The sequence below is a fragment of the Anabrus simplex genome, chromosome 2 (assembly GCF_040414725.1).
Source record: "Anabrus simplex isolate iqAnaSimp1 chromosome 2, ASM4041472v1, whole genome shotgun sequence".
NCBI lineage: Eukaryota > Metazoa > Arthropoda > Insecta > Orthoptera > Tettigoniidae > Anabrus > Anabrus simplex.
In genome coordinates, this window is record NC_090266.1 from 859,976,224 (window position 1) to 859,997,131 (window position 20,908).

The following is a 20,908-nucleotide window of genomic DNA, read 5'->3' on the forward strand; positions in this document are numbered from 1 at the left end:
AAGATGGCAGTGGTGTTTGGTAAGTGGAATGCACACCGCAGGGCGTCTGGCTCGGAGCTGTCGTTCAAGTAACCGATTTTGAACCGTTCGTTACGTCACTGGTGCCAATTGCCGTTCGAATTGCTGCGCCACAGCCACACACCAAATATGGCAGTACTCCCTCTCAGTTGTGCCACGGGGATGTCCGCAGCGCGGTCTTCTTGTGAGCGTACCTTCTCATGACCACTGCTGCCAACACACATACACAGTGCAGACATTCCTACCAAGTCATTCTGCAATAGCGCGGAAGGAAAATCCACCTTCATGTAGATCTATTATACGGCCTCGTTCAACCACAGTCAGCTGTTGATACTGGCCTCTTTGTCGTCATAAAGGCATTCACGACCAACCCCCAGTCACTCGTCCAATCTCGCAGGTAACCAACGCTCTCGCAGAGTACAGCCCGTATTTAAAGCAAACCTGATGCGCAACGTCATGGGGCCGCTACTTGCATCACGCTAATGCAATTTGCAGGAAATTTGTATCAACATCATCTTTCAGATGTATAAACACGCCCACCAACGTTCGTTAACCTAGCACAACCCCTTCTTGGTGTTTGGATATTTTTTTCCGCCAGTGTAATTTTCAAAAGTATGGTTTTACACAACTAGTCCGACTCCTTGACTGAATTGTCAGCATAGAGGCCTTCAGTTAAGAGGGCCCCAGGTTTGATTCCCAGCTGGCTTGGGAATTTTAACTTTTATTTGGTTAATTCCTCTAGCTCAGGAGCCGGGTGTTTCTGTTTGACTTAATGCCCTTCTTCATTTACATACAAACCAGCACAGAAACACAAATAGTGAATACATCCTTCTCCACAGGGTTGGCGTCATGTAAGCATCCGGCCATAAAAATGGGCTAAATCGATATAAGTGTCGACCCCAGATAATTGGGTATAGGCTCCGTGTGCTGGTGGGAGAAATGCACCGTTGCGCTGCGAGTGGCGAACATTGTAAGTTAAAGCGATCACTGCGCACATATCTGCTGTCGTCTCACTGCGTGTTGCCATGGCCCATTAAATAATAACAGTGGGATATCCGAGTGTTTTATGCAACAAGAATTGGCCAAATTATTCCAAACTTGCAGAAAGTGGTCATGTATTAAATTTACAACAAAAACAGTTCGCAGGAAATAGCAACAGAGCGATAAGAGATACCCTACCATTTCACGATAGAGACGAGATTAATGTTCATGTACACATTCAACAATGCTGTCTTCAGAAAAATATCTTTGGCCTATTTCTAATACGATATCATGTTAGCGTAGCTTAATGCTGCTAGGGAGGCCTTGGTAAAAAAAAAGGTTCCAAGAAATGTAAGCATATTTCTGCTGTTATTTTTGCAGTTTACTAAGAACATGTCACCTCACGTACTGATCAATCCTGTGAATGATCTGGACCTCGCATCTCAAAACCGGGGAAAGAGAAATACAACAAGAAGGAACTTTCTCTGATAAAGAGCACAGGTTTGATGTTGGACCAATTGAAATTTCAGATTTTTAAACCGCATACACACTCAAGAATTTTGCACGAGAGGAAGAAGAAGAAAAAAACAAAAAAAACAAAAACAAAATCTCTCAAAGTTACCAATAGATTATTTTATGTGTCTGTATTTATAATATGATCAAGTCCACCTCTGTAATATAACGGTTGGCATTATTAGTTACCTTCGTCGGGGGCACGGGCTTGATTCCCGATACTTCCCAAAATTTAAGATTGACATGAGGGCTGGTATGTGGTTAAAACGGTACATGCAGTTCATTTTCATTAGGAGTGTGCTTGGAAATAGATGCACCACCTTGAGGCGAGAACAAGAGTTTACGTATGTAAAATGCAGTATTTCAGTGAGCTATTGATATTGTGTAATGGAGGCCTATTTCCATAATTACGATTGTCTACTGCCTTTTCAAATCCATTTTGTGAGGTTGTGGTCTGTAGTACAGTATGCTATATTCTTCTTCTTCTTCTTCTTCTTCTTCTTCTTATTATTATTATTATTATTACACTGGCTATCTTTAAGACTATGGTAATAGAGTTAGCAAAATGTATTAATCCTGAATTACTTCTTGCGATTTATTGCTAAGATCCAGCGTATATTCAAATCCATTTCGTGAGATCGTGAAGGAAAGCTCTGTATTACAGTATATATTAATGTGTCCAACAACAAACATAACTCTGCCGGAACATTGTGACATTAAAAAATAATCATCTGAAGACAGCATTGTAAAATGATTGAATAAATGCATGTAAATGTCACACACATTCTAGCTTCATATGGTGAGCTGTTGTCTCCTAGTTCTTGTTATTTCCACCCACAGCAGCACATTGCTATACGCACGAAGCTTAAAGTCCAGAAAATGGACAGTTTTACACAGCTGATATTGTGAGAGCGGACAGAAGATCTTCAGTTTTAGAACAATCTCAACCAAAGGGATATGACTTTTCATTCCAAATATCACACATACACTGGCCAGAAATCAAACCACGGCTGCCTTTGTGAAAAGCCAGCGATGTCACTTTATTACCACACCCTTCGAAAGCTTCCTCGGGTATAGCTGTAACATCCATCAGTTCATTATGATTATGTTCTTCCAACAATATGCACGTCTTTGCTTGAGAGATATTTACAGTGCAGTCTGTTTTCTGGTATGGGCTAGAACAAATTTGTAACTTTCACTGATCATTCTCAGTCTCGTTATAATGTTATTTCCTTTATGTTCCACTAACTATTTTTGCGGTTTTTGGAGATGCCGAGGTGCCGGAATTTAGTTTCACAGGAGTTCTTTTACGTGCCAGTAAATCTACCGACTTGAAGTTGGCATACTTCAGCACCTTCAAATACCACCGGAATGAGTCAAGATTGAACCTGCCAAGTTGGGGTCAGAAGGCCAGCGCCTCAACCATCCGAGCCACTCAGCCCGGCATTTTAAAATGATCCTTGGCTTTGACTGACTTCAAATGCTACTAATGTCGTTCCTAGTGCAGCCAGGTCCTGTATGAATGGTGTGAAAATGTAGTTCATAGAGTCAGTCAGTGTTTGCATTTCAGTGGGCTCGGCAGACTGATATGTAACAGCAACGTCTGGCTCAGTAAGGAAAGCAACTGGAAAATCTTTCAACCATTTTTCTTCCTGAACCATACATTCTATATAATTAGCTCTTTTTTCTGATGAAATTTAATTAGCACATCTTGATCCTTGCTGTCATATCTGTCAGAAAATAGCATTGCAGACACAATAAACTTTTGGATTTGTACCACTGAAATGAAACATACTGCAGGGAAAATTTACATTCTGCGATGACTTTGCTCTACCTCCTCAGAAGTGAACCACAATGCCTGACCGACCACAAGATGCTAACTGATTTTTGACACAAGAAGCACCCAGCTGTAGAGAACACATAACTAAGGAAAGTAGAAAATTACTAGGTAGACATGTAGTGATGTGAAACCAATATTTTTTAAATAGCAAAGCACTTACAGATGATAGTTATGCCTGAGGAAGCCAGAAACGATCTTTTGGGATTTCATTAGATATATGATGAGGTTGATAAGGACAAGTGCAATTAAGGAAGCATGTATAGCTTAGAGAGAGCAGCACAGATAATGAAACTGCACATAATCCACAAAAGACTCAGTATACGGAAGCAGTGGAGAAACCTCGTGCTCATTCTCATTTGTGTGTGGTATCTCTGAAACCATAAAAGTAGTTAGCGGGACATAAAATCAGTATTATTATTTCTCATGTAAGTATTGGTGATCATTGCACAGAGGTGGTTAAAAAATATAAATAACTTAGCACAGCTATAAAATCCAATGCTGGGCTGAGACACTCAGGCGGTTGAGACGCTGGCATTCTGACTCCAACTTGACAGGTTTGATCCTGGCTCAGTCCGCTGGTATTTGAAGGTGCTCAAATACATCAGCCTTGTGTTGGTAGATTTACTGGCACATAAAAGAAATCCTGCGGGACTAAATTCCAGCACCCTGGCGTCTCCAAAAACCGTAAAAGTAGTTAGTGGGATGTAAAGCAAATAACATCATTATAAAATCCAACAATGTCCAGAACAATGAAATTACAGAGTATACAAGGCCAATAAAAGTTATTCTGGGATGAAACAACTGGTGAAAACCCTTCAACTTAAATGAAATGTAAGCTCTATATTACAGTGCTGAGATCAGTATTAATCTATAGGTCTGAGATGAGAATTTGAACTAAGAAGGGTGAGGAAGGCCTTCACATTTTTTTTAGAGGAATGCATACAGAAAGATCTTCAAACTAAAGCTTGAAAATGAAAGGTGGAGAATGTTTATAACCATGAAACAGAACGGAAATGGAAATTACAATCAATTACAGAAAAAAGATCCTCACGTAACTTCAAAAGTTAACATAGGCAGTGCACATTGTCAGGATGGAAAACAACAGCTGTGCGAAGGAAACTGATTTTTCACAAGCCTTTTGGAAGTAGAACAAGGTTGTATGATAATGAGGTAGATTTGAAGATACCTGGAATGAGGGGATGGAAAAGGAGAGTGATTAAGCATTGAATTGGGGCAAATGAAAGAATACTTCAGAGGCCAATGACCAAAAAGTGATGTGAAGAGGAAGAATAAGAAGAAACATACACACGGCTCTCAAAGTGAATGAAAAGACAAACGTATCCCAGAACAATGTCAAAACGAAGTTAAAATAATTTGCAACAATGAAGGAAAATAATTCTCAGTCTCACCCTTGGGTTTGACATTACAAAAGAGACCGATGCTAGTAATACCATTCCTAATGCAGCCAGTCCCTGTTATGAATGATATGAAAATATTGCTCATATGTCGGTTGGTGCATGCATTTCAGTGGGCTTGGCAGACTGATATGTAATAACTTCTGGCTCGGTGAGGAAAGCAACGGGAAACTATCCCACTCCTCATTTCCCTAGTATGCCTCTACAGTGACGCCTAGGCCATCTGTGACAGCTGTTGGTGGAGCTGTAGAGAATCAAAGCAGCCTTTGGGCTGAATGCCCAACATACATCACCTCAACAGAATGTATATAACTGTAGTAGGGTAGTATCAGTAGGTAGCATAATGAACAACATGATACTTGGTAACAGTATTATGAATTTTGGGTAATGATAAGTAAGAAGTAAATAAGAAGACTGAGCAATAGGGAATGAGATCTATGCAAGAGGTTTAACATCAGATAAACTCACGACAGGTTTTCAGCAACAATGAAGTACGAAAGGGCTAGGACTGGGAAGGAAACAGCTACCGTACTGCCTTAATTAAGGTTCCTATCCATGTCTTTTGCCCCAATTACCTCAACCACGTGACCCAACTTCGATCCACTCCCCATATTTCCTTTTTTAACTCTCTTTCATATCTATTATCTTCTTCCCCCCTCCCATTTCTTACTCATTTCCAAATATTATCCCTCACTGCATGCCATAAACTCTTCACTCTTTAAAATCTGAAATTTTATATTTTCTCACATCTTGTTACTCCTATCCACCTCATAAATTGAATTTTACTTTCTGTCAATGTCTTTATTTCCACACTGAACTGAGAATTATTCTCAAATATAGTTCAGAACGACTTGACCTTCAGATTGACCACTTTGCCGCCATATGAACACTTTGAGCATTCATTTAATGATACCTTCATTTGTCTTCTGTGATACTCAATTGTTTCCAATTCTGCACTTATTTCTCTTCTCATCAGTGCTTAACTTAAACTTTTCTACATAAAAACAATAACAACCAGCTATTTGTTTTTTAATCTATAAAACATGTGACTACAAGATCCAACATCGAGATAATTATTTATCTCCACATCAAGACTTATAAGACCTTTGAATACCCAGTGCATCTTTTTTTACGAGATATTGAACTTTCGTCTTGTGAAAAAGTTAGTTTGCTACGTCTTTTATTTGCTAGTAAATTTTTTACCTTGCACCTTCTGAACAATTTAAAAGACCTTTGAATACCTAGTGCATCTTTCTTATATGATTTTGAACTTTAGTCAGTTGAAAATATTTATGTTTTCTAAGCACTCTTGTTATTTGCCAGTGAATTTTTACCTTGCACCTTTTGAACGACAGGCTGAAGATGACCCTGACTAGAGGTCGAAACCGGTCCCAATTGTGATTGACTTATAATGTAACCTTGCATTAATAAGTTTTCTTGTACTGAATAGGTGGAACCACAATATATTTTTATTTTAATTGTGATCTTTTCAGTTATGACTCAGTTAATTTATAACTGTTAGGTTCTTCAGTCTGCTGAAACTAATTTTGAGTAATAAATTTATAGCAATGTGTTGCTATGGATAGAAATTACGAGAACTACTTAGAGACATCTTCATCAACAGCTGACCATAAGAAGCTGGAATATGTATGATGTTTACATGCATTTATTCAATCTTTTCACAATGCTGTCTTCAGATGATTATTTTTTTAATGTGATAACATTCCAACAGAACTGTGTGTTTGTTGTTGGCTGCATTAATAGATACTGTAATACAGAGCTTTCCTTCACGACCTCACAAAATGGATTTGAAAAAAAAAAACTGTGCATCTTTCCAGTAAATCGCAAGAAGTAATTAGGGATTTATATGTATTAATTAATACAAAATACATCTTGTTCTTGTTGTAAATCGCAAGAAGTAATTAGGGATTTATACGTATTAATACAAAATACATCTTGTTCTTGTTGGAGTCATCAGTCCATAGACTGGTTTGATGCAGCCCTCCATGGCACCCTATCCTGACTTTTCATTTCTACGTAACTATATCTTCTCTAATCTGCTTGTCAAGTTCATACCATGGTCTAACTCTACTGTTCTTACCACCTACACTTATCTAAAAAAAAACCCAACTAAACCCAGCAAGTTGGCTGTGCGGTTAGGGGCGCGCAGCTGTGAGCTTGCATCCGGGAGATAGTGGGTTCGAACCCCACTGTTGGCAGCCCTGAAGATGGTTTTCTGTGGTTTCCCATTTACACACCAATCAAATACTGGGGCTGTACCTTAATTAAGGCCACGGCTGCTTCCTTCCCATTCCTAGGCCTTTCCTGTCCCATCATCGCCATACGACCTATCTGTGTCGGTGCGACATAAAAAAAAAAAGAAAAAACTAAAAATAAATCTTTACAAAGTTTGTTTTAACCATTTTACAAATAGGTTAAGAAGTTTTCTTCTTCTTCTTCTTCTTCTTCTTCTTCTTCTTCTTCTTCTTCTTCGCACTTTCCCGCTAGTGCAGTTCTAATTTTCTAATTTTCGCTTGTCATTTTGCACGGTCTTGGGCATCACGTGGTTTTAAGTCCAGAGTCTTCATATCAGCATTCACTGTGTCATGCCAGCGCTGCTATGGATGTCCATGTGGTCGTTGCCAATTAATTTCAATGGTGTGGGTGAAATTGGCAACTGTTCCATGTGCAGCGCGCAGGATGTGACCATACCTTTGGAAATGTTTTTCCCGCGCCTTCTCAGAGATTGGAGCAATGCCCGTTTGCTGATGGACGGAGTCGTTTTTGACACGATGCAGGAGGGTGATGCCCATCAACCAACGGACCATACGCACTTCCATGGTGTGTAATTGGCACTCTGTAGCTTTGTCAGCTGTTCGACATTCAACACCATATAAAGCAACAGGATGTACTATCATGCGGTATATTTTGGTTTTCAGATGTAGTGGCACCTTTCTGTTGCAGAGTATGCCTATAACTTCCCTCCACCTCATCCATGCTACCTTTATCCTATTTCGCACTTCATCACGTATCCCACCGTCAGTCTGCAGGCAAGACCCTAGATACCTGAAGCTTACGGTCTTCATTAAGGTCTCTCCATCAACTTGAATTGAGCCATTGCTTGGGATGGTTTCCAGGTATTCGGTCTTCATTTTGTTCAGTCTAAGACCGAATTGTGAGAGACGGCTGTTCCAATGTTCAACTTGACGCTGCAATCCACTTCTGGTGGTATCAGTAGGTATGACCATCTGCGCATAAGGGAGTCCAAGGGACACTCCTTTGCAGGTCCCGTGTAATTGTGTCCATGGCAAGAACAAAGAGCAATGGGGACAATGTGGAGCCTTGGTGTACACCGACTTTCACTGGGAAGCTCTCCGAGATGCCAACAGCGCAACGCATACGATTTGTGGTATTCGTATAAAACATCTTGATCTAACTGATAAGCATTTCTGGTACACCATGGTCACGAAGTGCATACCAGGTCACACAATGTGGACCACGGTCGAAAGCCTTCTCAAGATCAAGGAAGGCAATATGCCGTGGTTGTTATTTCTCTCTCTGCTTTTCGATGAGCATTCTGGCAGCAAAGACTGCATCAGTTGTTCCAGCACTCTTGATGAAGCTGCACTGGTTTGTACTAATGCTGACGATGTCACACAGTTGTCGACCGAGGATTCTTTAAAAAATCTTCATTGTGTGCAACAGGAGGGGAATTGGACAGTAATTTGCACATTCTGCTGGGTCACCTTTTGCAAATAAATTATTATAGCAATATTACATTTGAAATGTAAGCTGCAGCAGGCCATCTTTTTTAAAGAACATACATCATAATAGATACAGATTGTATTCTATTACCATTGTCTTAATAATAGCCAGTATAATAATAATAATAATAATAATAATAATAATAATAATAATAATAATAATAATAATAATAATAATAATAATAATAATAACAATAATAATAATAATAATAACAATAATAATAATAATAATAATAATAATATTAATAATAATAATAATAATACCCATATACCGTACTGCAATACAGACCAAAGTGTGAAATTTTATAGTATTATGGATTTGAAAAGGCAGTAGGAAAAAAACAGATATAGGCCACCATTACACAATATTAATAGTTCACAGAAATTACGCATTTTACACGCGTAAATTCATGTCCTCGTCCCAAGGTGGTGCAGCTTCTTCAAGCACATCCCTAATGAAAATGAGCTGCACGTGCTGTTTTAACCACATACCAGCTGTCATGACAATCTTACATTTCTGGCAGTCAAGCCCAGGCCCCCAAGGAAAGCAGTTAGCAGTGATAACAATTACACTACAGAGGGGGACTACATCATATTATAAATAGAGACACATAATATTTATTACAGTATATATACATTATTTAATATATATATGTGACCCTGATATTTTCTCCTCATGCATTTTTGATAGCATACATCATCATTTCCCCTTGTCCACCTCCTGCCAGGTTAGGGTTTTGACACTTCACCATTACCTCTCCTTCCACCACTCCTCTTCAGCAACTGTATTCCAGTCCAGTCTTCTTTTTTTCTTATACTGTTCTTGACCAAGTCCATCCATCTTGTTCTGGGCCTCCCTCATGCCCTCTTTCCTTCTATCTTAGCCTCGAACACTTGTTTTGGTATCCTACCCTCCTCCATCCTCATAACATGTCCAAACCATCACAATTTATTCTTCTCCATCCTATCACTCAGTTTTTCTACCCCTATCTCTTTTCAGACTTCAACATTTCTCACTCGTGTCTTTCCATGTCTGCCCTACCATACTCCTCTGGAACTTCATCCCACTGCCTTGAATTTCACTCTCATTTCTTGCTGTCAAAGTCCAATATAGGGGTTAATATAGGGGTATAGTACATGTTATACATTATCTCTTTACATTTCATAAGAACTTCTCTGTTCCACAGCAGGTTCCTTACAGTCTAGTAGGACGTATTTCCCACTTGTACCCTTCTATTGATCTCATCCCACCTTGCATCTTTCATTATTTCAGTTCCCAAATATTTGAAGTATTCAACAACCTCAAGATTTTGTCCCCTGATAGAAACGATTACTATTCCTTCTTTTTCTCCTCTTGTCATCACCACTGTTTTGCTCTTCTCCACACTGGTTTCAAAACATATTGCTCAATATTGTCATTTAAAGCCTGTAGTTGGATTTTTACTTCTGTGTTATTGACTCCCCAGATTACTACATCATCTGCAAACAACAATATTTTCATATCCCCTCCATATCTTGCAAGATATTGTTTACAAGAATGACAAAGGTACATTTAGCAACAAAAAAAAACAAAAAAAAAAAACAAATGTGTTAAGTTGTGAAATGTCTGCGTAATATAGTTAAAGGTGATCATCGCGTGTTTACTTGACAGCATTGCGGGATTACACACGCGAATCAGTGCTATGGCGACATGGCATGAGGGGCTAATAAATCTTCAACTCCGCATAAAATACGACCACTGAATGATAAAATGTATATTTAATATCGGAGTAAGTAATAATAAAGAAGGGATGTGATGGTGTAACGGTCAAGCTGCTTGGAATCATCAAGACAGACTGGGTTTGAGTCCCAATTAATGCATGTGTGATTTTTGAGGTGAAAGTTGCGTCCAGCGGTTCGGATTTCGCGTCAAAAGTGAGGTCCCGTGGCTTATGATACTGAGATTATCGGTCACATAAAACTACAAGCTTTATCCCTCCTCATAATAATAATAATAATAATAATAATAATAATAATAATAATAATATGTATATAACTACAGATACTGGTACTGACATGTGGCCTACTTAATAAAGTAAAATGTTTTCATGAATTGTCACACATTTATGTAACACTAATAACAGTGAATGTAAAATTAAGTAAAATATTAAAAAATAACTGAACATTCAACGCTTAAGTAGCCTACAGTTTGAATAAAAGCTCCGTCAGAAAAAATAATAATAAAATGAAAAACGCAATTTTTGTTCATTCGGTTTCTAGTATAGACTCATCAAAATACCATTTCCCACGAGTAAAACGAGTCACCAGTAATTTTCTTTTGATTTCACTTACATTTAAAAAGCACTCATCTTTCGTCGGTGGTGCACAAAACAGTTCAGCTTCATCGTTGCACTTGTGAAAATTGGTTACAAAATAAATATCTCCATTACTTTCAGCTACGGTACAAACATATTTTGAATGTTTCTTAGCACTGTATTTTCCGAGTACGAAGCACCCACTTCAAAAGCCGTATCACGGGGTGGATTTTTGTTATCCGCTTCGATCCTGTAGTCTGGATGTAGAGCGTGTGTGGCAACAGTTTCAGAATATTATTTTCTTGCCTGAACTATATATTTTTGAATGGCTCCACATAATGAATATCATGTGTTCTTGGTAGTGCACAGAAATGTACTTTGGTCGAAGTCCACAAAAAGAAGACCGACCGATTGCGTGATGTGGGTATTCTTGTTTAAAAACTTTGCATGTCTCTTGCATTGTGACACACATGAATTTTTTTTTTTAAATTTTTGTCCAAAACTGTCTTTTACGGAGATAAAATCTCTTGCTCGAGGAGATGGCCAACTGATATCATCCGTATTTAGAAATATAAGAACTTCTTGATTTGGAAGTGAAGACTTCCTGCGCTTGTCGGAGATAGATGAACTTAGGTCTACACCAAATTTTACACTCAGCGCAGAAATTACTTCCTGTTTCTTCCGATAATCACTAGTAAAGCCTGCTCCGAACGCTTTACAGCTTTCCCCAATGTTTGTTTGCATTTATAACCAGACGTTGGCGTACTCGGCTCTGCAATCGATGTTGATGGTTGTGTTGTTGGATTTGAACAGGAAGTAACTGTTAAGTCCTGAAATGTTTCCTGAGCTCTGTGTTTCTTCACAGATTTTCGTACCTGTTGGCGGCGAACGTGTAACTGGGCAGGCGTCATCTTTTTTCTCGCTATACCGTTTACAATGTTCCTTGTAAGTGGCATTATTAAATATCATCTCAATGTGAACACCGATTGCTATTCTAAACTGAATCCTGTGGGCAGCGGGGAACTTCCCGGGCACCTGCACGCAAGAACGCCGTAAACACGCGACGTATTTTACTATCGGTTCGTATGACTCCATTTGAAATTTTAAACGAATGGTATAGCAAACTTTAAAGGGTGTGCAGTATTGGCTTTGCATACTATGTTTTATTCAAATTGAGCCACGCACTTTTCGTCTCGAGAAACTTTTATACCTTTTTCGTCGAGTGTTTACATGACCTGCAGCAATGAATTTGTCGCTTTATTACACCTTGTATAAACTGTTAATAACCTAAATAAGTACTTTACTGAGAAGAGAAAGAGCATTAGAATTAACATTTGCTATAATTATTTTCATAATTTTTTCATCATGATAAACAGGAATTTGTAAAACTATTAAGAAATATCAAATGAATTTAGCCTCTACATAAAGGTTCAATTAAGCACACAATTAAAAACTGAAAGACATCAATTAATACACATCATAAAATTAATAAAATGTCATGTTTTATCTATCATAAAAACAAATTGGTGAGTTTTATTTTAAACTTTACTTTTTCCTACTTGGGTGGAATCAGCCTTTATCAATCTATTTACATCCTTTTCCAACTCTTGTGTGAATCTCTCCCACTTTTCCTCATTTACCACCTATTTTACACTTACTTTTAATTTCCAGATACTTAATCTTACTTCCTTCTTTCCTATCTCTATTCCATTCTTGCCATGCTTTCTTCCTTTGTTTAACAACCTCCTTCACATTTTCATTCCACCAAGGTGTCTCCTTTTCCTTCACTCTCACCGAAGTTCTGCCACAAAAAACTTCTCTGCACACCTTACAAATGTGTTTTTAAATTTGGTCCATTCTTCTTCTACACTTTCTATTTCTGATAATTATAGGGTTGTGGTGTTTTAATTCCTCCTGAAATTTCTCCTGAGTTCTCTTTTAATTTCCATGACTATTTTCTTGTCTTATTTCTTTTACTCTCACAATTTTACCTATTTTCAATTCTGCCACCACTACTCTGTGGTCTCCATCAAATGCCTCACCTGGTAGCGCTGTTACATCCATTAACTGTTTATGATTTATATTCTCAACCAAAAAATACTCATTAGCTGTTTTTGTCATTCTTTCACCCCAGCCATATCTAGTAGTCTTTCTACTATTATTCTTTCTAAACCAAGTGTTACACACAATCATTCCATTTCTCTCGCAAAAATCTATCAACTTATCTCCCTCATTGTTTCTTTCTCCATATCCAAATGGACCTAACACTTCTTTACCAATTCTGTCATTTTCAACCTGAGCATCGAGGTCTCCCTTGACTATCACTTATACGTCGGTGATTACTTCGAGCATTTCCAAGAATTTCTCTGTATTTTCCTCACTGTTTCCAGTTTGGAGTACATAAACATAGATGAAATCTTTCACTCCTCCGCCCTAAGTTGTACTCTGATTACTCTTATCACGAACGTAGTCTACCCTATACACATTTTCATCCAGGATTTTGTTAATCACTCCTACTCCATTCTTTGCCTCACATCCTCCACTCCAGTAAAGGATGTACCCTCTATTCATCCTCTTCACTCCCTTTTCCCTCCACTTGACCTCAGTCAGTCCCATCATTGCAACATTCTCCCTCTCCATAAAATTAATCAACTCTTCTGATTTTCCTGTCAGGGTCATACCATTTATTATTTCCACCTACATAATATTAAATGCTGGTTACCCACTTATCACAGTTCCCGCAGCACAAGAACTGTGTGTTGCTTTTATCAGGGTACGACCTAACTTTTTCTGAGGCTGATAATTACCACCACTCAATTTAGGCTATTGTTATGATGGAGTAGCCACTCCCAAGGGCATTTTAAAGTTACTGCCCGCTATTATTCAGGCTGCCCCTTACATGGGAAATAAATGCTGTTGATGAACAGTGTACTTATTCTATTACCCGAGTACTGGGCTGCCTTTTCTGCAATCACCATCATCTCCACTGTAGATTCCGTTGATGTCTTCGCTCGTAACCCTGAGCTAGGATCCTTACCAGATGCTACACACTGGGTCAGTGTGCTCTGGGATTCACATAGGGACGGGCACCACTCCCAGGGCAGCGCTGCCTCAGAAAAGGGTCCTTACTTGCTATGCGGTTTCAAAATCAGGAATTTAATTGGTCCACATAAAGCCTGTGCAATTTTATCGCAAAACGTTCCTCTGATCTCTTCCCCTTGTTGTTTTTCTCTTTCCCCACGTTTGAGATGCGAGGTCAGGACCATTCACAGGGTTGATCAGTATGCGAGCTGTCACATTCCGAGTAAACCGCATAAATAACAGCGGAAATATACTTACATTTCTCTGACTGAGGGCATTCATGGAAACAATTAATTGCCTCCCCAGCAGCATTAACCTACGTTAAAATAATATCATATTAGAAATAGGCCTACTGGGTGAGTTGACCGTATGGTTAGGGGCGCGCAGCTTTGAGCTTGCATCTGGGAGATAGTAGGTTCGAACCTCACTGTCGGCAGCCCTGAAGATGGTTTTCCATGGTTTTCCATTTTCACTCCAGACAAATCCTGGGGCCGTACCTTAATTAAGGCTACGGCAGCTTCCTTCCCACTCCTACGCTTTTCCCATCCCATCGTCAACATGAGACCTATCTGTGTTGGTGTGACTTAAAAGAAATTGTAATAAATAATATAAGAAGAAATAGGCCAAGCAGACAGCACTGTTAAAGTGCACATTAACATTAATCTCGTTATCACCACTACTAATACATAAATTACTATGCTGCCTCTATTGTGAAATGGTAGGGTTTCTCTTTGCATCACATTTGCAGTTATTGCTCTGTTGCTATTTCCTTCAAACTGTTTTTCTTGTAAATTTAATACATGATCACTTTCTGCAAGTTTGGAATAATTCGGCTGATTGTTGTTGCATAAAACACTGAAATTCCAATGTTATTATTTAGTAGACCATGGCAACATACGGCAAGACAGCAGATTAAGTGCATGGTGATACGCATTAACTTACAATGTTCACCACTTGCAGCGCAGCGGTGCATTTCTCCTGTTAGCGCATGGAACCTACAGTGTAGTGTGCTTTTGCATTTCCACTCTTTTCACAAGTAACACTTTTTTTCACCTTTCTCAGCAACAGTACTATTTGAGGGTACATCAAATGCGAGCAGCATTTTGTCCATATTCACTGTGTGTGCCATTTCACAATTACTCTTTTTACCCTGCTGAATTGCAAATCTGTGAAAGGAAATGATTTTATTTTCATATTTATTCGGCAATTCACGGCAAATTTTAGTTTTGCCTCGCACAGCGAGTCCATTAAGTTTCATGAAATGATTACACCGCACTCCCCCATTAGAAACAGTCAACCTTACCCTCACAGACTATTTTAACCGCATGTGTGCGAATCATTTTTGTTGATATAGCAATGCCATTTTACAGATTTCTTTGAACCTATTTCAACACTTCCCATTTCCAGCCACATGGCATGTTTTCCATGTTTCGCGCTTCCCTTTACACAGTTTCTTCAAAATGTCCTGACTACGCCATGTTTAATAATTTATTCCTGTTGGTAATGGTTCAGAATATCTTTCTGCATTACCATTGCTATGTTCCTCTGCATATTTAACAACCTGCAATTTATAGCTTGTGGTATAAGAACGTCACCTGTTAATATTTTCCACGATTACCCGTAACTACCGTAATGATAAATACACAGTACACACACACACTTGTAACTCAACCCAGTAACAGATTATTTGGGTGAGATTGTTTCAGCGGAATTCCCTCTACTGAGAGCCACTGCAATAAGTCTTAAGAAAAAAGAAAAAATGCATAAGAAGTCTGTACCTTTGATGTATAAGATGCACCCCATTTTTAAGGCATATTTTAAGGGTAAAAATGCGTATCTTATTCAACGGAAAATACGGTATGTATGCATGTATGCACATTTCAGTTACTCATTCAGCAATACAGTTCTGAGTAAAACTGGTATGAAAATAATAAAATAATGCAAGCTTTGCTCCTAGTAGTCCAGCTGTGTTATTTTCACACTCAACCAAAAGAAAATGTATTTTGTTGATGGAAGTTAATTTTGTAACATATTTTCTGGTGAGTTCTTTCACTTCACAAGGAGAAAACACATGTTGCAGCAACCCACAAGGGCCTTGGCCTGCCAAAACAACTGCTGTCCAGCCAGATGGCTTGCAGATATTGGAGTGCCATGTGGGGGTCAGCGTGATGACATCAGCTGTATTGTTTGGCTTTTGCAACAATGTACAATGCCTCTCATATTAGACAGCTCCTCAGTTGGTCTCAAGAGGCTGAGTGAACCCTGTTCAGCCATCACTCCACAATTAAAATCCCTGAAATGGCTGGGAATCAAACTCAGGACTCTCAGTATGAGGCAGGCATGCTACCCCTATACCAATGACTACAGCAATACTACAACAGTTCACAATGTCTTAGTACATTCAAAAAATTATGTTATAAAATACTAATATAAGTACTGACTTTGAAACAAAATGTGAGTTTTGACTGCAGGGTATTAATTATAGTGATATATGATGTAGATTATTTTTAGAGATATGGAACACATTTGGTCACCCACCCAGTGATTTTTTGAGTATTATAACAAAGGCCTAGTAACTTGGCAGTATTTGGCTATCTGTGGTAATGAGTTTAACTGCGATTATTTGAGAATATGAATGGTACACATGTTCTGTAATTTGATGGTACTATCCCACATTTTCCAGAAATTAGCGCTGAAAAACTGAAGGATAAACCACCCCAGGTTACCTGGTATTAATACTGAAATTAGAACTACAGCCCTTCAACTTTACAGTTTCCAATTTCTAACATGAAGCTAAAGTTTGTAAAGATGTGCAGCTGAAGACTATTTCAGGTGACACTTAGCTGTTTACATTGTCATTTGGTGGACAATATCTGACCTGCTGTACTGAATAGGCAACTGCTAAAATCTCACAAAATAAAACAGCCAACATTACAGTATGGAACAAGGTAAATTCCTACTGTAAGGATAACAAATCACACTAACAATTCGTTGCCTAGTAATTTGTAAACGTGGTTAGATACAATTAAGTATCCTAAACTCAGAAACAAGTTCACGGACTCAGCATCTGTTATCCCATAAAACCATTCTCAAGATGACAAACCTTGCCCCAAAAATTAACTAAGAAGTCTTTTAAACTTATCATATAAATTATAAGAGTAGTTACAGCTCTGTGCAGAAAAAATGGTGACATTGCTCATTTCTGTATGGATTAATAAAAACGATAAAGGAAATAACTCAAGTTATTTAGAACTAAAAAGTTTTGTACCTGAATTCCTGAGTCGCTTCAAAGCTGTCATCTTCTGTTATAGAAAAGACACACAAAAATCCTTCACCACTTCTGAAGTAATTATCCCTGAAACAAGAAAATACCTGTTTAAGATTTAATCAGAAACAACATGCTAAAAACAACATGTATGATATACAACATTTAGAGCAGAGGTAACCAAGTCACAGATTTAGAGATCACTATTTCAGACAACCATGTTACAAGGAAATTAATCAGACTAAATCCAACCAATGGATACAAATATTAAGACTAAAGTAGAAAATACAGTAAAACTCAACTGACACCTCTCAATGGTGTACATCCTTCCTTAGCAGATTTTCTAGGTCCATGATAAATTCTCACTCTGTGTAAGAGTAATTTACCCCTCTTACACAGACACCGACACACAAAATCCACAACAAACTCCAATTAAACTTTTCCTAATGGGACAGATGTTTTCAGAATAAATTTGCGAGCGTGCAGATTTTATATATTACTGTACCAGCACAGCAATCAATTACATTTTGCACAAATGGTACTTCCAAGAACTGTAGTTACCGTAACTTGTGGCACAGGCTAAACACATTCTAGGAAGTCAACATTAAGCTATGCTCCCCCCCCCCCCGGCAGTTCTGTTATCTGAAATGCTTGACAATACTGGAATTCGTACTTTCACTCTCAGGTTACTTTTAAACTGACTTGTAGGCATAGGCTTTTGATGTATTCAATTTTATGTTAGTGAATTAGTGTGTTTTAACATGGCTCTGAGGAAGTGTAACCCTAAGAGGAAAGGTAGGCATAATAGTGTAAACTAATGTGTCTGAGCCTTTTAATATTACCAGTTTTAAAAAAAAGGGGGATTAAGCTAAAATACAAGAATTTTTGTCACTAGCAGTATATGGGTTATTGTGTTTCTACTTATTTTTAATTGTACCCACTTCATACCCTCCCTCGAGTGGACACCCCTTTATAACAGACATTTTTTTGGTCCTGAAAGTGTCCATTACAGAAAGGCTTTATTGTACTATTATGCCTACCTATGCATGATCTGTCCAAAGTGTTTATGATTGGAAAAATACAGTCAGCGCCAATTGTGAAAAACCAAGAGGAGCTAATGAAAGAATGGCATTTAAATGGCAATGAATTGCAGATGAAACAGTTTTCATGAGGTAGTGGGGTTCTTATTGACAAGGCAACGCTAGTGTGGTTCAGTAAAATAATAAGCCAGAATGTCCCTCTGTCAGGAACAATGATACAAGCAAAAGCTTTAGAATTCATGGCAGAATTAGGTATCGGGAGATTTCGAACCCTTGAATGGTTGGCTAGAGAGATTTAGTAAGCGACAAGCTATCAACTTCAGAGCAATTTACAGAGAATCATCCAGTTATAATATGGAGATGTCTGGCTCCATGGCTGAATGGTTAGCGTGCTGGCCTTTGGTCCAGTGAGTCCCGGGTTCGGTTCCCAACCGGGTCGGGGATTTTAACCTTCATTGGTTAATTCCGATGGCTCCAGGACTGTGTTATCTTAGTATCAGAAATCATCCTAGATAGGGCCCCATCTTCACCGATGGGCAGGTTGCCTATACGGCATCAAATCAAAAGACCTGCATCAGGCCTCTATGGAGGCCATATACCATTATTACTATTTATTAATATGGAGATTGTTGAAAATTTGCAAGAAAAATGACTTTCAATAACAGATTGGTATTCTCCAGAAAATATTTTGAACACCGCTGAAACTGGATTATTTTTTCGTGCTTTACCCGACAAAACTTTGCGTTTCAATGGAAACCCTTGTACTGGTGGGAAAAAAGCGAAGGCGCGTCTTACAATCTTGCTACGTGCAAGTATGAGTGGAGAACGAGTGAAGCACTTTGTGATAATGTTTTAAAAAAATGTTATTTGCTTTACGTCCCACTAACTACTTTTTCAGTATTCGGTGACGCTGAGGTGCCAGAATTTAGTCACGCACAAGTTCTTTTATGTGCAAGTATATCTACCAACATGAGGTTGATGTATTTGAGGACCTTCAAATACCACCGACTGAGCCAGGATCAAACCTGCCAAGTTGGGGTCGGAAGGCCAGCGCTCTACCGTCTGAGCCACTCAGCCCGGCCACCGTGTGATTGAGAAAGCTGCAAAACCAAGGCGTTTAAAAAAATATGGATGTTACAAAGTTTGCCAAAGAACGGAAAGCGACCTGGAAAGCATGGATGACCAGAGAAATAATGTCCAATTGGTTAGGACAACTGGACAGTGAAATGATACACCAGGAGAGAAAAGTCTTGGTATTCCTCGATAATGTAGCATTGCATTTCATTACAATTAAGCTGCAAATTATGAAAATAGTCTTTTTTTCCTTCAAATGTAACATCAATTTCTCAGGCACATGACCAAAGAGTGATCCAGATCTTCAAGGTAATGTACAGAGAGTTAGTGACGAAGCACAATGTATCTTTTTTTGCTAGTTGCTTTACGTCACACCGACACAGATAAGTCTTATGGCGACGATGGGATAGGGAAGGGCTAGGAGTGTGAAGGAAGCGGCCGTGGCCTTAATTAAGGTACAGCCCCAGCATCTGCCTGGTGTAAAAATGGGAAACCACGGAAAACCATTTTCAGGGCTGCCGACAGTGGGGTGCACAATGTATCAGAACTAAACGGGAATGAAGGAATCATTCAAACATTGATAAAGAGACTGAATGTATCCATGCAATTTCATGGATAATCAATGCATGGAAAAACATTACAATTTCAACAGTTCGTAACGGCTTTCTGGAAGCTGGGTTTCTACTAGCAGTAAAAATCCTGAAATGGAATCTGGTATTTCTGACAGTATAGAAGCAATTCAACAGTTAATCAATGCAGCAGGTTACGGGGTATTTAAATCAAAATTGATTCAGGTATGCCAACAGAGTGCAAGAGTGAAGACTCTAGAATGATTCCTCAGTCAATCCTCTAGGATTATGTGCAAGTAGGGCAGCATCCTGCTTCATTAATTTCCCGAGCTCAGAACACTTTAAGCAAGCCTCGGGCTTATGGGAGTAATGGAGTCCCGCTCCCATTTGACAGGCGAGGGACTCCTTGGAAACAACTTGGCGAACGAAATGGAATTTGATGGGCAGCTATCAATATTAATGGGGCTGATGGAAGAAAGAAGGTAGAACTGGCTGAGTCAGCAAAGAGGATGCATCTGGATGTGCTAGGAGTAAGTGATATTCGGGCAAGGGGAGATAATGAGGAAGAGATAGGAGATTATAAGGTGTACTTGACGGGTGTTAGAAAGGGAAGGGCAGAGTCTGGGGTAGGGCTCTTTATCAGGAATACCATTGCACGCAACATAGTCTCTGTTAGGCACGTAAATGAGCGAATGATGTGGGTAGATTTGTTAGTGGGAGGAATTAGGACAAGAATTGTGCCATGTATTCACCATGTGAGGGTGCAGATGAGGATGAAGTTGACTAGTTTTATGAAGCATTGAATGACATCGTGGTCAGAGTCAACAGCAAGGATAGAATAGTGCTAATGGGCGCTTTCAATGTGAGAGTTGGGAATAGAACTGAAGGATACGAAAGGGTGATTGGTAAATGTGGGGAAGATATGGAAGCTAATGGGAATGGGAAGCGTTTGCTGGACTTCTGTGCTAGTATGGGTTTAGCTGTTACGAATACATTCTTCAAGCATAAGGCTATTCACCGCTACACATGGGAGGCTAGGGGTACCAGATCCATA

At 38.9% G+C, this 20,908-nt stretch overlaps 1 protein-coding gene across 4 annotated transcripts in view; it reads right to left on the bottom strand.

The window, feature by feature from the left end:
* Rala (Ras-like protein A) overlaps positions 1–20,908 on the bottom strand; it is a 358,449-nt gene that overhangs the window by 208,704 nt on the left and 128,837 nt on the right. For all 4 annotated transcript variants that reach the window (XM_067141589.2, XM_067141588.2, XM_067141587.2 and 1 more), the window contains exon 4: positions 17,175–17,261. In XM_067141589.2, the coding sequence (XP_066997690.1) occupies positions 17,175–17,261 (87 nt within the window). The remainder of the gene's footprint in view (positions 1–17,174; positions 17,262–20,908) is intronic.